At 33.0% G+C, this 16,271-nt stretch overlaps 1 protein-coding gene across 1 annotated transcript in view; it reads right to left on the minus strand.

The window, feature by feature from the left end:
- Positions 1-16,271, minus strand: part of LOC129233298 (protein lifeguard 1-like) — a 61,915-nt gene that overhangs the window by 15,384 nt on the left and 30,260 nt on the right. Inside the window, exons 3-11 of the mRNA XM_054867351.1 lie at positions 16,016-16,094; positions 9,937-9,990; positions 7,884-7,974; positions 6,225-6,262; positions 6,096-6,141; positions 5,869-5,910; positions 1,084-1,173; positions 921-968; positions 189-341 (exon numbers count right to left, since the gene is read on the minus strand). Coding sequence (XP_054723326.1) covers positions 189-341; positions 921-968; positions 1,084-1,173; positions 5,869-5,910; positions 6,096-6,141; positions 6,225-6,262; positions 7,884-7,974; positions 9,937-9,990; positions 16,016-16,094 — 641 coding nt within the window. The remainder of the gene's footprint in view (positions 1-188; positions 342-920; positions 969-1,083; positions 1,174-5,868; positions 5,911-6,095; positions 6,142-6,224; positions 6,263-7,883; positions 7,975-9,936; positions 9,991-16,015; positions 16,095-16,271) is intronic.

Here is a 16,271-nt window from a genome sequence, read left to right on the forward strand (position 1 = left end):
ATCAGCTTAGTGATGCTTCAAACTTCTTTGTACTGGTACACGGTATATATATTAAAGTTTATTACATATTAAAAGTTACGTATAGTGTCTTTTTAATTATTTGCACAGTTAACTGAGCAAATATCTCTGTAAAAATTATTGCAGAAAAATTATCCCCTCCCCCCCAAAGATAAGTGAATGTACCTTACCTAGTCTCTTGCATATCCTATTATTTGCAAAACTGACATGAAAATGTTGATAATGTCTAAGTAGATATTTAATGCAGCAAATATATATTCTTCTGGAGACAAACTATATTGATGTTTTCCCCCAATCATCAGCTGGGTGTCAACTACAAGGTACTGGAAAAGAAGAGTTAATGACCCAATATAATAAATGTCATCATTTTACATTGCAAGATATATTCCATTTTCCAAGTACAACTTTAAAAAGAGTAAAGCAAATTTAATTTTCATTAAATTACAACACCGTTTATCCAGACTAGCCGGGACCAAAGGCAATCCAGATGAACAAAAATCCAAATAATATGGGTAATAAGTAAAACACATTCCTAAATAAGCAGAGTTATCTTTTATTGCAGCAAAAAACAATGCATTGTAACAAAATTATAGTCTTGTTTCTTGCAAACAATTTATCATTTATAGCCCAGCTGCAGCGGTGTCGGACTGACACACTAAATACGCCATGTTGTTCATTGCACGACCTATGCAGGAGTTGTACATTTAATCAAAATAAAGCGAATTTTTCCGCATTTATGGTTCTGCTCTTACTATCATAATTTAGAATTATCATTTAAGTGAATACATTTTTTTCAGCTCTATAAATGTAATACGGATAATCGAGGTTCTTCTGTATTTAAAATTGAAGTACTATGGGTTAGTATTAAAACAGGCAACATTACGTATAGTTTGAACACTTACAGCAGAAAATATCAGGGCTGCTCCTGATGCATAGAGCAACTGCATAATCTATAATGCAAAAAAATAAATAAGTGAGCTGCAAAACATTCAAATCACATTATGTATCACACAGATTCTTATAGCAAATATTTTCATTGTTTTTGTTAACATTGATTTTACTTACTTTCCCAGGAAACAAAATTGCAAAAAATCCAAAGATAATCAGTATCAGAAGTGCAACTAGCAATATTCCAGAACAGGCAGTAAAATCAATCTGTTAGTAAAGTAAAATAATTGAATTTCAATCTAGAATACATTGGTAAATTGCCTATTACAACTCTAGTTTTTTAATTTAATTTAAGTTAAAATAAATACATTTCTATAGAAATTTTTAGAATATGTCCTTGCAATAGGATACCATTACACATAAGCGTAAACTGGGGGGGGGGGGGCATGAGTACCCCCCAGTTTTTAAGCAAAAGATTTTTTAAAATTGTTTTTCAAATGATCTATGGCTAATTTTCAAATGATAATAAAATGTAATTTGTATGTTACTGATGCAATTGTAATGAATTCTATGCAAAAGTTGTATCCTTGTAGTCAACTACCAATTAGTAATTTGAACCCATAGTTTATCTGTTTTTAAACTGCACCACAGTGAGCAATCGGAAGCCTAGAAGAGGCTCGTGTTCCTGATCACAAAGTGATGATGACCCCTCCCCCTCGCTTCCCTATATATATATAGGCCTAGTTTACTAAAATCCTGTAATCTTAGTTTACTAAATTTAAGTAGTAAACTTGGATTACATGCCTAAAAAAATTAATGTTTTCAAGAAAGGGCGGAAATGTTGCTGCATTTCCAAGCGAAATTTACTTTTAATAGTTTAACTGGCACTCACATGAATGAATTTACAACCATGTAAGAGAGGGGTCAAAACAGAACAATGGTGCAACCAGGGAGGGCTCACCGGGCTTGTCCCCCCCCCAGAATGCTGAGTTAAATTTTTTTCAAAAGTATTCTTTATTATTGATGAGAAGATAAGAATGTCTTTGGAAAACAAAGTGATTTTTATAAATTAATAGCAATGTCAGGAATGTGGCAGCTTGTGCCTTAATTTAGTGGGTGGACCCACAGTTATGTTTATGGGTCATTCTTCAAAAAGTAACTTTTCTGTCACACGGCTTTTACAGTAAAAACTTTAGGGAACAATTCATTTATCAATGATTTTTAATTTCATCAAGATATATCTATTTAAACCTGCCAACAATTTTTTAATAATATTTTTTATTTTAGAAATTTTTTGGCTCACAACATGTGAATTCTCACCTCCGTGGCATGTCACATACCTTATGTGACTTTTTGTTGCATAATAATTTGTTTAATTAATAGCATATACTTATTTATTCATTGTTCCTTTCACAAGTGTCTCAAATGCTAATTGTTTAAGTATATTTAATTTTTTAATATTGTGTTTTAGTTCATTTTAGTAGGACAAGGAGTCATGTCACACAATAAATTCTCATCTCCGTTACCCAAACACAAAATGCAATTCCTCAATAACACAAACCGATAATGCCATCAAATTTTATTTTTCATGATACAAGGGAGTCCCCTTGTTTATTTTCAGCCATAGTTGAAGTCGTCCCCATTGAAAAATAATTCCAACACAAAAAGTTTGACAATAGTTTGACCAATATTCACCTAGATATGAAACGCAGCGTTTCGTGACTTACACTACTTCACACTCACTGTCAATAACACCTTTTGGGGGAAAATATAGCAGTGTACGAAGATTTAAAATTTTTGTCAGCATAGTGTGTTGTTTTTCAAATTGATTGAGGTTTTGTAGTGTTTTTTGTATCTTAGCATAACATTTGCATTTGTTTTTTAATATCATTGAAAATCAAAAAACTTTGCTTTTTTTTAACTTTTCTTCTGAAAGGACAATAAGTTCCTGTTTCATCTTCTATCTGGTCCCTTAAAACTTTAATATCTCCTTGAGTTTTGGTTGCATAAATGTTAAAATTTTTTGCGTATGTAATGTATTTCAATGGAGATTATTTCCCTAAATATAAGTTAGAAGACCTAGGGCCCATATAAAAAGTTATTATTTTTATTTTTTGACTTTTTTTTTTTCGCTTTTAACTTTTAGCATCTCAACGCTGCATCTGATTTTGAACATTTTTGCAATTGAAAGAATGCATCTTAGACAAACGGTTGCAAAAAAAAAAGGTCTTCATAGTTAAAACAGAACACCCCGTATATTTTAAATGAAACCCTCAGCTTCCCTTAACCGATCAAATTGATAATAATATTAACAGCAGTAATAATAATAATATGTTGTAATAGAAGTATTAATCTAATCAAATGTGCCATCCCCTTTCTTCAAGAGAGGTGGCACACACCCTCAAACATTAAGGAACTAGACTCTTAAAAAGAGAAAGACCCCTTACCACTAAAAACACCACCGCAAAAAATGGTCTTGCCAGGTGAATTAAATTATTTTCAGGACAGGGCATAAAAAAGTATTCAACAATATTTAAAAAAATACTTTATTACAGTATAAGCATCTTGACTTAACAATTGAAGCAACCTTAAAATTAAAACATGGATAACTGACAAATCATGTCTAAAAGGTCCGTCTAAACAACAACAAAAATAAGTAAATAAAAGAAATAAACAGAATATTCCTATTGCTGAATTTTTTACTTATCGACTTTCAAATTTAGCTTATGTTTTATCATCATTATTATTAAATAATAATTTTGAGGAAGAGAGGCTGAAAAATTAATTACAGTTACACATTTACTCTTTAAAAAATATTTAATCGACCAGTTATGGGCACATTACCTTGAAAGGATCTTAAATATTTTAATTAATGGCAAAATTAAACCTATATGATAGAAAAAAAAATTTAGGGTACATATCAATAGAACTGCAATCTGATGAAAAACAGCAATGTAATTTCTACAGTGTCTCTCGACTTTTTTTGACATTCGGGCCTGCAAAAGCTTTTCAAAAAAAATCACGCGGACCAGTACTGTTTTTTTTTTAACTTGTAAAAAAAATTACGAACGGCTGAAGTTTTTTCCCCCCTTCCTTTTTTACAAAGTAATAATAAATGAATTAGTAAATATATAAATAAAACTCTATTAAATAACTGTTACACAAATATTTAAATGGTAAGACAAGAAGTAACTATGGTAAAAAAAAAATGGACATAAGTAAAAAAAAAAGCTGCTGAGAAATCATAGAAAATTATAAAAATTAATCTTAAAACTGACATAAAAGATTAAGTGTTGGATAATATTATCATTAGGTATTAGTTTTCTTTCATTTCGTTTTTTTTATTTTTTGTGTGCAGACCAAAAAATCTGCTCTACTATTCGAAAAGAAAGTCTTTACACAGAAATTTTGAGAATAACTCCAAAAACAAATATGTATGCAATGTAAAACATGCACAGAATCTCATAAAACTGGCAATCTCCATGCCTTTTGGAAAAAATTAAGACAAAAAAAAAAAAAAAAAAAAAAAAAACCAGAAGCAGAATGGCACGATAAAAGGTTTTCCCTGACACATGGGCAGGGGGCAGCCGATTCTCTGCCCTTTTACATGTTATTCTATAGAGTGACGTTGCTAGACTCTTACCCGCTGACCTCTACTCTTCCCTCTAAGCTACTGCTCTCGGTTGGTATTAAACAACTAGGATTTCATTCTTGCTCGGCGAAATTTGCCCACCCTGAAGTTGCAATGAATTCCTTCGGGTGTTATCACCCGCCGTTTTTTGCTTTCTGATTCAGTCATTCCGATTGGCTAAGGGCAGAGGTGTGGCCCTTATATTCGGGGGCAACTTAAAGCGAGCCCGTAGCTCTGAAAGCTGTGCACAGCGCTAAAATTAATGGGATTTAAAAACTTTCTGGCTATGTTTAGAGATATGCGGGGAGGGGGGGGGGGGCGACATATTTTAAATCTGTTGTTTGCCTTACTTTTTTGCTTTTTAAATTGAAACACAAAGCGATATTTTTGTCAATAATTACAATTATATAGTTAATAATTTTGTTTATTAATTACAATTTTTTTGGGTGGGGAACTGCCCACAGCTACGAGCCACCCCTGTGTCAGGGGAAATCTTAATTTCTTTCAAAAATAAATTTTTGAATTTAAATATTCAAAAGTTACAGTTCATTGATCAGCTAATCGCCCCCCTCCCCCTGTTTTATTTCTTCTCTTTCTTTTTTAGTTCGTCTGAAAATAGAAAAATGCTGCTCCTCCGAAGTCCCCCTTCCCCCCCCATACACATTGGGTGCATTATGTAGAAATTTTGAGCCATTCCTAGACAATAGAAATGATCTTTCTGATTTGTTAGTGAAGGAAGATTCTATCATTGAAATGACGCAAGTGATCATGGATGTGTTAATGATCTGCAAAGAATTACAGAGAAAATTCTTAATGACTGCCAAAAGACTATCATAGCTAGCTCCTCTTTATAAACAGGACATGAAATTAATTTATGTTTTCTTTATGCATGTTGGGCATAAAAGTCGATATAAGTACATATTAAACTTATTGTACAATTAGTCATCAGTAGAATGAAGTATTCTGTTATCTACGGAACCAAACCCCTATTTTAACAATAGTATTAAGTCTCGATTTATGCAGTTTCAATTTACGCAGCTTCGATTTATGCGGCATTTCCGTGGAATGTAACGTAACCCCTGCGTAAAACGAGTGTCTACTGTATATAATGAAAACTCATTTCACATATTCCCCAATGATGTGTTTTCTACACTTTCACTCCACCCTAATTTGCATCTTCTTTCCTTTATTTAATCTGACGGTAATCAAAAAAGGAGTAGTGAATTGGAAGGTTTAACGCTACGTTTTAGAGGTACTTATTATTTTTTTTTCCTTTTTTAGTTTTATTAGCAAGAATGATGGAAATAAATGAAGAAACAAATATTACATACTTTTGTCTGGAATGCGAAGATGGTAAGAGCCAAACATATTACCTATAAATAAAAAGGACAACAAGAAATTTCAATTTAAAGACATAACCCAAAATGGCATTTTACAGCAAATGAAACCTAGCCAAACCATATAACAAAAAGAATTTATGCAATTTTCAAATAGGAGTCTTCCATTCATAAGCATGCAAAGAGGAAAATACTATTAAAATAAATCTCAATTTACTTACAGCACAGATGGCAACAGCTATCATTACAGCCTCAGTGTCATAGTAACTATAAAAATAAGTATAGTTTATTAGAAAATCTAGTACATTTTTAAATGAAAAGTTTAATCTTGATGCTGACTCATAACCTACCTTGCAGCAGATCCCAACAGGAATGATTCAAAGAATGTCTTGAAAGATAAATAAAAACCTGTTACAATTATCAAAATTTAAAAAAGTAACAGTTTTTTTTTTTCAAATGTTTCTTAGCTTGAATTTCCTTTAAATCTATTCTAATGAGATATTAAAATTGAGAAACATTGGAAAAAAAAACTTCTCTTGCTATTCATAATCCCCCCCCCCCCCCCCCCCCTAGGGATGTTAGATACAATAATTCCGAAAATTTTGGGCTCTAGTCTCCGAAAATTTTGAGCTGACAACACATTCTAAAACTAAAAAATTTTTTTAAAAACTTTTTCTCAATGATTTTTGAATGCATATTTGAAGAGGTTTTAGAGGAAAGGGGGGGGGGGGGGGGGGGGGGTACAGCTTCCTCATAGTTTCAGGAAATTTTACTTGAGTCCACTAGCACTTCTAATACATATATTGAGAGACATATTACTTTAATTTGCTCTTTAAAAAAATGAATAATTCAATAAATATTGGATTTCTAAAAATGCCAATATGAGAGGAATAACATCTTTTCATTGATTAATCTTGATTCCTAGAAACTTTACAATGCAGTAAAATGAGTTGGATTTGAGATCCAAGTTTTAAGAAGGCACTGCACAATCATAGTATGTATGCAGTGTGGATATTCGACTTTTCCCGAGTTTTGACAAAAACTTGAAATTGACACCCTTACACTTTGCTTCAAGTTTTTATTTCGGGTTTCAATGATGAAAAACACAGAAATGTTTCTCTCTCTCTAGATCTAGCACTGTATGTATGTGTAAATATCGAACCCTGAAACAAGTTTCCGAACCCCCCCCCCCCCCCCCCAAAAAAAAAGTAGGGAAGTTAAAAAACAGTAAAGTAGCAAAAAGTTATAGAAAATTACGTAACAAATTAAGAAATAAAAGGAAAAAAGAATAATATAATTTAAGATAAATTTGTTATTAGAAAAAAAAAAAGAATGCCAAATCTTTGACTATTTTGCCGAGACTTCAGCCTTGCCAAATCATGAGGTCTGATTTTCTATTGATGTTAATTCAATGCTAAGGCAACAATTAATACTTATCATAATTGCAAAAACAAAGCCTTTTCAAAACATAAGACGTTCATGAAAATTCTTTTCATACATTTAGTATAAAAAATCGCACATTTACATTCATAAACAAGTCTCTTACCCTTCATTTTCGATTTTTAAACCATTATGTAATACTGCAGTGATTTTTTTTTTTGGAAGGGTCTGAGAAAATTCCAAGATTTTTAGAATTTTAAACGTTTGTTACAATTCAAACTATTTTGAAATTTATAGGCATTTCTTCATATTTTAAGATACATGACTATTTATTACAGTAATTTGGGTGTTAAAAACAATCAGGGAAACAGCGTTTTTTTCAGCGATATACAAAACCTAAATTCAGATATCCGGGATAGAGATAGTCCCAAACATCGTGGATAGTTAGTTTTCCACTGTATTAAATGTTTTACAAAATATAAAAACTAGATTAAGTAGGAAAGAATGCGAGTACATTACATTCACACATTACCTCTAACTTCAAAAAATTTAAATTAAGAATGCTTAGATATCTGTTATAATATTAAGATATAATATAAAAAGTGTACACATGAAAAAAGTTTACTTACAAAAAGAAAGAGGCATATAAAATTTGAAGGAAAACTTCTACGAACACCAGGACAGCAACTCAGTACAATAATCATAATAAAAGTCATAGCACTAAAAAAAAAAAAGTTATAAGTATAAGAATTCCTTTTTGAAACTGTGGAATAATTCAATTTAAAGCTCAGTTAATGCTGTACAAAAATTGATAAAACATAAGCAACATGATTATGTGAATTATAAACAGCATACCTTTAGTTCTAAAAAGACAGTGAAAGCTTTTGAACAACTATTTATTACAGTATAACCCCGATTTAACGATTGTAAAGGGACTGGGAAAAGTTATTGTTCAATCAAGGAACATCGACATTCAATGCAGTCAAATTCGGACCAGTGAAATGTATCATTAAATCGAGGAAATCGTTGAATCGAAGTTATACTGTATTTGTAAGAAAGTTGATTGGTCATTATATTACATCATTGTAACTACAGAAGTTTAAATGTTAATGAACTCAACTAGAGCTACAAAAATAGAAACAATATGCAACCAAAACCAGTATGTACTCCTTATTCACAATAATCCCCTTATGTTTCTTGAAATTACTTGGCTTTTGTGTATTTTATAATTTTGAGAAATTTGCATTTGTATATGTTTTTTAACACTTCAGAACAGTTTCAGCTCAGAAACTTAAAATTCCATGATTTCTTTAAGTTTATTGCAATGTTCCCCGGACTTTTCTAAAACTGCAAGTCTTGAACAAGTTCCAAAGTGTTTATACAGTTACACTTTAAAAACGAATTCTGCTAAGATGAATTACATTTCCGATCCCTGTCCAATCATTAGTTACTTCATTGTTTTTCATATAAGACAAACTACTCTCAAGACTAATTGATTTTAAAGCTCCCTTTGAGTTTATTTTAACAAAGTTTGGCTAATACCATATAACCTTCTACCAAACTCATTTTCATACAATTTCTTCCCTCCTTGTGAACAGTGCTACATCAATGGTTTTCCTGAACTGGGAAAAAACTTTAAATTGCTGTGTCCTTAATTATTTTCCTTCAATTTAGGAAAAAAAAAAGAAAAGAAAGAGGGTGAATTTGCCACCTCTCAGAAGCTGCCACCCGGGGCAAGGGACCTGGCTTGCTCCCCCTAGATCCAGCACTGATTGTGAAATCAATTTGAAAGCTGTTCATTTTTGTCAGTTTAGTACCTATTACTTTTCATTCTAGTTGATGATAAAATGTTTTTGTTTTTCTTCTTTATTTTTAAGTTCGATGATATTACAATAAGTTTGTTATCATACCTGTGAACTATTTACAAACTTCATTAACATAAGACTTTCAATTTTGATTTTCTATGTTGCTAAAGTTTTTTAAGTTTCACAACAATCATGAGAAATCATTTATTTAGAATAATTCAAAAACTGTTTTTGAATAGATAAAGCCTATATTTAATGCTGAAAAAACAAAACATAGAACTTGTGTGCTTGGTTTCAATCAGGGGCACCCCAAACTTGAATTTGCAGGAAAGGTGGAGTTTACCAAATGAAAATTCGAATTTTGTCCACTGGTAATAAAATATGAGAAAAAGGGCACACTTGCATCTAATGAGAAGACATTATGCATCATTAAAAATTGTGTAATGATTAAAAATGAGAAGAGACATCACGCACCATTTAAAAATATGAAATATTGCAATGCTTTCTCAAAATTTACCAAATTGTGAAACACAATTCTCCAAAAAACAGAAACTGGGATGTCCCAGTAGTCTCTCATCAGGGTGCCCCTGGCTTTGATGCTGATGTTTAGAAAATATATTTAAAACATTTAATATCAATTAAACGAAACATTTAAAACTTTTTTCTTTGATGTTTATTGCATTTATAAAAAGCCCGATATGTTTCTAGATCTGAAATAATATCATCAAAAACTAATTCTTTTGAGGGAAACTATACATAAGATTTAGAGCAGAAAACATTTAGTTATTTTTTTTTTTTTACGTGAAGTTCTTCAGTAAGAAAGACATCAGTCTTTTATTTTTCAAACACAATATTATGATTTTTGTTTTATACTTACAAAGCCACCCAGAACATTGCAGGATGCTCCATGGAATATAGCTTGACATTAGGCCTGTAAAATACATCAGAAATATGAATAACGTTTTCTAAAAAATCAGGTAGTTATTGACGCAGTAACATTGATTTCAAAAGTAATGTGCATTTAATTATAATTAATGTTTACACTTGTTATTGCCAAGCAAAAAATGACCTGCGCAGAGCTGAGAAATGATATCCGGACGTAATCCCGACAGTCGAAATACCGACAAGCCAGAATCCCGACCAGCCGAAATCTCGACGAACCAGAATCCCGACGGGGTCGAAATCCCGACAAGCCAAAATCCCGACAGGGTTCAAATCCCGACCAACCAAAAATCCCGACAGGGTCGAAATCCCGACAAGCCAGAATCCCGACAGAGTCAAATTCCCGACAAATCAAAATCCCGACAAAACGAAGTCCTGACTGTCCAATATCCAGGGCAGTAGAAATCGGAGTCGGGCTGGTTTTGGAGTTGAGGAGCAGAGTCTGTAGTCGAAGGTTTAAAATTTCAAGAGTCGGAGTCGGTCATTTTCTGTCAAAGTCCACAACTCTGCCAGTGCTGGTGGAGTCGGACTGGTTTTGGAGTAAAAGAGTCGGAGTCGAAGGCTCTCCAACTCCTCAACCCTGCAAAAATCCCAATAAGGCCTAGAAGCCCCTCAACTAGTAAATTTTCGCTACAGAAATTTCGAAAGAATGCTAATTCAGTTTTTACTTCCTTTTACAAAAAAGGAAGTATTGTATTCGCAAAAAAAATTTCACTCCAAAATCGGCCTTAATTTCCATTTTGCTTATCCCCAAATGAATGTTGAGTTTTTTCTTTCGACCCAACCACACGTGGATACATGCGTAGGAACGTACAGACACCCGAAACATCCATTCTGACGATCCTCGAGTTAATTACAACGATTTTTCTCGTGACGTTCGTATGTATGTGTGTATGTATCTCGCATAACTCAAAAAAATTATGTCTTAGAAAGTTGAAATTTGGTACGTAGACTCCTAGTGGGGTCTAGTTGTGCACCTTCCCTTTTGGTTGCTTTCGGATGTTCCTAAGGGGTTTTTTTTACACCTTTTTGGAGGGAAATCATTGTTAATTTCAATGCTAACTTAAGTGGTGTTATAATTTGTCAAAAACTTGGAGATATATCATCAAGCTTTCAGCCGCGAAGTTTTCTCGCCAATTTGGCGATTTTTTTTTCCAAATCTGGTTTTATTTTGGCCACTATTGGTAATATTCAGAGAGTTGACCATTAAATTATGTTAAAATGTCCAATTTTGGGAAAACCAATCTGTATAAACGTTTTTTTGCTTCGCTTCGCAACAAAAATATTTAAAGTGTTTCTTTGCATAATCCAAGGCACTACTGTAATTTAATTGACGTAAAAGGTAGTCATGTGATGCACATATCAGCTAGTTATTTTATGTCCCGGGTATTTACATTACAAAGAAAACGAGCTGATGTGCGCATCACATAACTTCCTTTTACACCTATTTAATGTTATTTCCCCATTATGGCAGTTTTAATGTGATTCAAGAGTTAACTCTAAATATCACCAACAATGGTCACATTGAAACCAGATTTTAAAAAAATCGCCAAGTTGGCGACAAAACTTGGCAACTAAAAGACTAAAGGAGTCTACGTAATAAATTTCAACTTTCTAGGACATACCGTTCATGAGTAATGCGACATACATACACACATACGCATATACGTACATACAGACGTCACGAGAAAACTCGCTGTTATTAACTTGGGAAACGTCAAAATGGATGTTTCGGGAGTCTATACGTTCTTAGGAACATATGTAACACTTTGCTAGTTTAGAATTTTTTTTTTTAAGCTTGCTCATATTCTCTTTATTTTTTTCTCTTGGCTGATCTTGAGGCGAACTAAGAAACATTTTAAATTTAATTTATTTTTCATTGCTTATTTAATCACGCTAATTATGACTCTCGCAAACTGATTAAAAAAAAATCAAAAAACAGAAATAGGGCCAGTTTAAATAAATTTGCACCTGTACGCTAAATTTTGTCTGAAACCTTGTCTTACTTCTTGAGATAATAGCAGTCATAGTAAACGAGAAAGAATATCTTTTTGCGCCATCTCTTTGAAAGGATAAACACCAATAAAATAAAATAAAAAAAATCAGCACCTTGTGTTATACAAGGTCTGCAGACCAAATTTTGTCTTAATCCTTGCATTACTTCTCGAGACATGGCAGTCACAAATAATGAGAGAAAAACGTTCGACTGCTCCGCCCTCCTGAAGCTATAGGCACCAAATTGAATCATCTGTACCTTCTGGGGTCTACCCTTTTTCTAAATCCGTCAATCACTTCTTGAGTTAAAGAAGTCTCGCATGACATAGAAAACGTCGCACTCCACCCTCTTGGAGAAAATGGAACCAAAAGACCATTCAGCACCAAATCACATGTGATTCCATGCTTTTACCAAATGTCATTTGAATTCATATTGAACTCTGTTTTGAAATAAAGAGATCACAAAAATAGTAATGTGTAATATGCAAACTATACATGTAATACGTGTAATCGTGTAATATTACATATATGTAATATATATATATATATATATATATATATATATATATATATATGTATATATGTAATATGTGTACATATGTATGTAATATATGTATAAAAGAAGTGAACGTTTTAAGTAATATGTAAACATTAAAAACTGAACATGTGTCGAGGACGTGGCGCCCGCCGAAGGCGGCTAGGATTTAATTAAAAATTGTCTTTTATTAAGCAAAATTGAGTGTTTCTATTTAGATTTTGTTATCGGGATTCTAGAGCTTGTCGAGATTTTGATGATGTCGGGATTCTGACTTATCGGGATTTTGACTATGTCGGGATTCTGGCCAGTCGGGATTTTGACCTTGTCGGTATCCTGGCTTGTCGGGATTTTGACCCTGTCGGGATTCTGGACATAGGCGGATTTAGGCCAAAATATTTGGGGGTGCAAGAATAACACGAAACTGGGGGGGGGGGATTCCCGGAATAACAAGGCAGTGGCGAAATCAGAAAATAATTTTAGGGCGGGACACGCTTTTAAGTCTAAAAAACGCGATGTAAACGGTATTTAGTAAGATTAGGGGATGGGCAATTCTTAACATTTCAAACTGCAGAAAAAGTCTTAAACGAAAGTCGATATTAGAAGCAATGGGTGAATCCAGCAACTGTTTTGGAATGGGATTCACGCCCCAGAAAAAATTTGAAATAGTAGTTTTGAAAACACAGTTTTACAGTTCTTGATGATATTTTAGGGGCAAGAAAGGTATGTGTGGCTCCAAGGCTATTTTTAGAAATTTTAGTCTTATAAATGTGATTTTAGTCCATATTTATAGTTTGGGAAAGGAATGAGACTCATAGACTGTCTCCAATCGATTTTTTGAAAAGCAGATTGAAATACATATCCCCTCCCCTCCCCCACGCCACCTCTTTTATTTTTCATAATTGAAGTTCCAAAAATGTTACGGAGGACAATTTTTGATGCTGGACCGGGTGTTCTGGAGCTCTCCCCTGGAAAAATTTCAAAATTGAAGTCCTAAAAATGAAGTTCTTCTGCAATACTCCAAGGTATTAAAAAAAAGGATTCTCCCACTTAAATATTTCGAAATAGTTTTCAAAACCAAAATATTAACACTTTTTGATGATATTAGAGTAAAGGGATCGGAGGCCCTTGTTCGAATATTTTTCAAAATTAAAGTCTTAAACACATGAGTGTAAGACCATATTTGGTAACGTTAGGGACACTGCAGTGTTTCAAAACTGAAGCTCCAAAAACGCAATTTTAAACAGTTTTCTATGTATTTAGGTGATTAGAAGATCTTCCTTGGAATTTTTGCGAAAGTGAAGCCCAAGAAACGAAATTTGAGGTACTCTGTAATAACTTTGGCTGGAGAAAGGGTTTTGGAGAAGAAAAATTTTGAGGACTAATAGAAAAAATGAAAACGAAATAGAAAAAATGAAAAAAAAAAAATGGGAGGGGGAGATATGAAAGAAAGAGGATTGTGCAAGGAGGGGGGAGGAAGCACACAATTCGCTGCCTATAATCTGAAGCTGTTGAAAAATTTAAATGTCAATATTTCTTTTTGAAAGAAATTAAGATTTGCTCTCAACATTCTTTTTTTTTCGTAAAATTACTGCGTTTTCTCAAAATGAGATCTTTTCTTCTCTTCAATAATAAAGAATATATTTTTAAAAGCATCCACTCAGCATTTTGTGGGGAGGATCACCAGTCTTGTGCCTCCTCCCCCCTGGAAGCACCACTGATGCAAAATGTCCGGGAGTCCTCCTTCAAAAATTTTTGAAGTTTCTTGCAATAGCCATGTTTTTTTTTTTTTTGGACTTTATTAGCCATTGTTGTTTCAAAATAGAAGAATTGGTATTGATATACGAATAAATACCCAATTACAGAACATGCAATTATTCTATACAATAACACAGCATTGAACAATAAATTGTTTGAGAAGTGTCTTTATTTGCATAAAATTATTTAAGTTTTTTTTTTCCAAATGGATAAAATTACTTTAATTCTTAATATGAGTACAGTTATGTTTTTCTTGTACTAGCCACGTGTGGTGATATACTGGATTCAAGTAAATATACTAGTATAGCAGCTATGATTTTTTTCCCTCAACTGCGTTTCTGAGTGAAATATACTAAACTAATTTTTTTCAAAACCGAACCAAAAATTTTGGGGGTGCGGCGCACCACCTGGCACCCCCGTAAATCCGCCTATGATTCTGGACAGTCGGGATTTCGGCCCTGTCGGGATATCGGGCAGTCGGGATACCGTCTGTCGGGATTCTGGCTTGTCGGGGTTTGGGCTGTCGGGATTTCGACCCAGACCCCTGAGAAATAAATCTCTCAGATGGCTACCAATGATTTGTTCCAAAAACCTTTGATGTTTCAACACCGAAGTCTTTAGAAACTGAAATATTTAAATTTTTCAGCAGAGCATGAATTGTGCAACTACAGCAATATTTGGTTGCAAATTATGCCTAACGGCTATGTATTTCTAACACTGGTTATAATTTCTGTGTTTTATGACAGTTGAATTCAAAGCTCGTTGCAGCGCAACAGCCCATACAGGCCAAGGACTACTGTGCCCATCCCAGTTTACAAGGCTCAGGGCTCTGTGATGCACGGCAGATGTTCCGGTTAGGTGGTGAATCAAACGAGTAACCCCTGGGGTTTAGCTCCCAAGTACGCTTGGTACTAATTTTATTGGCCCACTGAAGGGATGAAAGGCTGAGTCAACCATGCAAACCTGGGAACTGAACCCGGGTCCGTAATGTTCTAAAAGAACCACAGTATTTTTTTCTTAGTCGCCTGAGCAACCTGGTGGCCAAGATTTGTATTCTTTTTTCATTGAAATTATTGCAACTTATACAACCAGGGGCGTAGCTAAGGGGGGGGTTTTGGGGACAAAACCCCCCCCCGAAAAGTTAGTCTCAAAAAAAAAAAAGAGAAAAAAAAGAGAGAAGAGAAAGAAAAAAAAAAGAAAAGGAAAAAATTCTAAGCGATTATATATATATATATATATATATATATATATATATATATATATATATATATATATATATATATATATATATATAATATATATATATATATATATATATATATATATATATATATATAAAAGAAGTAACCCCCCCCGAAAGTCGGGTCTAGCTACGCCACTGTATACAACATAAACTAATCAATATTAATGAGGCAATTAAAATAAAAATTTATACCTTTCAAACTGCTACTTTTTAATACACTTAATGAAATACATTTTAATGTGAATTTAAGTATCCTGGAAAATTATTTTACTCATAAAGTCTTTTCCTATTTTAGATTTTTGACAGTAAAACCAGCTTTTTACAGTTGAATCTAATGTTCAATACTCGTCATGCCAAGAACTAGTTTTTTTAAATATCAAAATGCCAATCCTGATAATAAAGACCATAGATAAGATTTTTTGGTATTTTACAAAATAGTTAAATAAATACAGTGAAATCTTACTTATGTCAGAAAATACTTACTCATACAGAAACAGGCATATAAATGCAGTTGTGATAGCAAGTTGAAACATAATGATGGTGTAAACTTTCCTGATAAAAGCTAAAAAATAATAATGTAGAAATAAATATACATGCATATCTATCTCTCTCTCTCTCTCTCTATGCACACATATAAACACATGTATATATGAATTGCAGTCTGGTCATATGTTGGGCTGACCATTTAAAAAGGCTCCACATAGTTAGTAATAAAATTATTTTTAGTTAGAAAATTAAA

This window comes from Uloborus diversus, unplaced genomic scaffold (assembly GCF_026930045.1).
Source record: "Uloborus diversus isolate 005 unplaced genomic scaffold, Udiv.v.3.1 scaffold_317, whole genome shotgun sequence".
NCBI lineage: Eukaryota > Metazoa > Arthropoda > Arachnida > Araneae > Uloboridae > Uloborus > Uloborus diversus.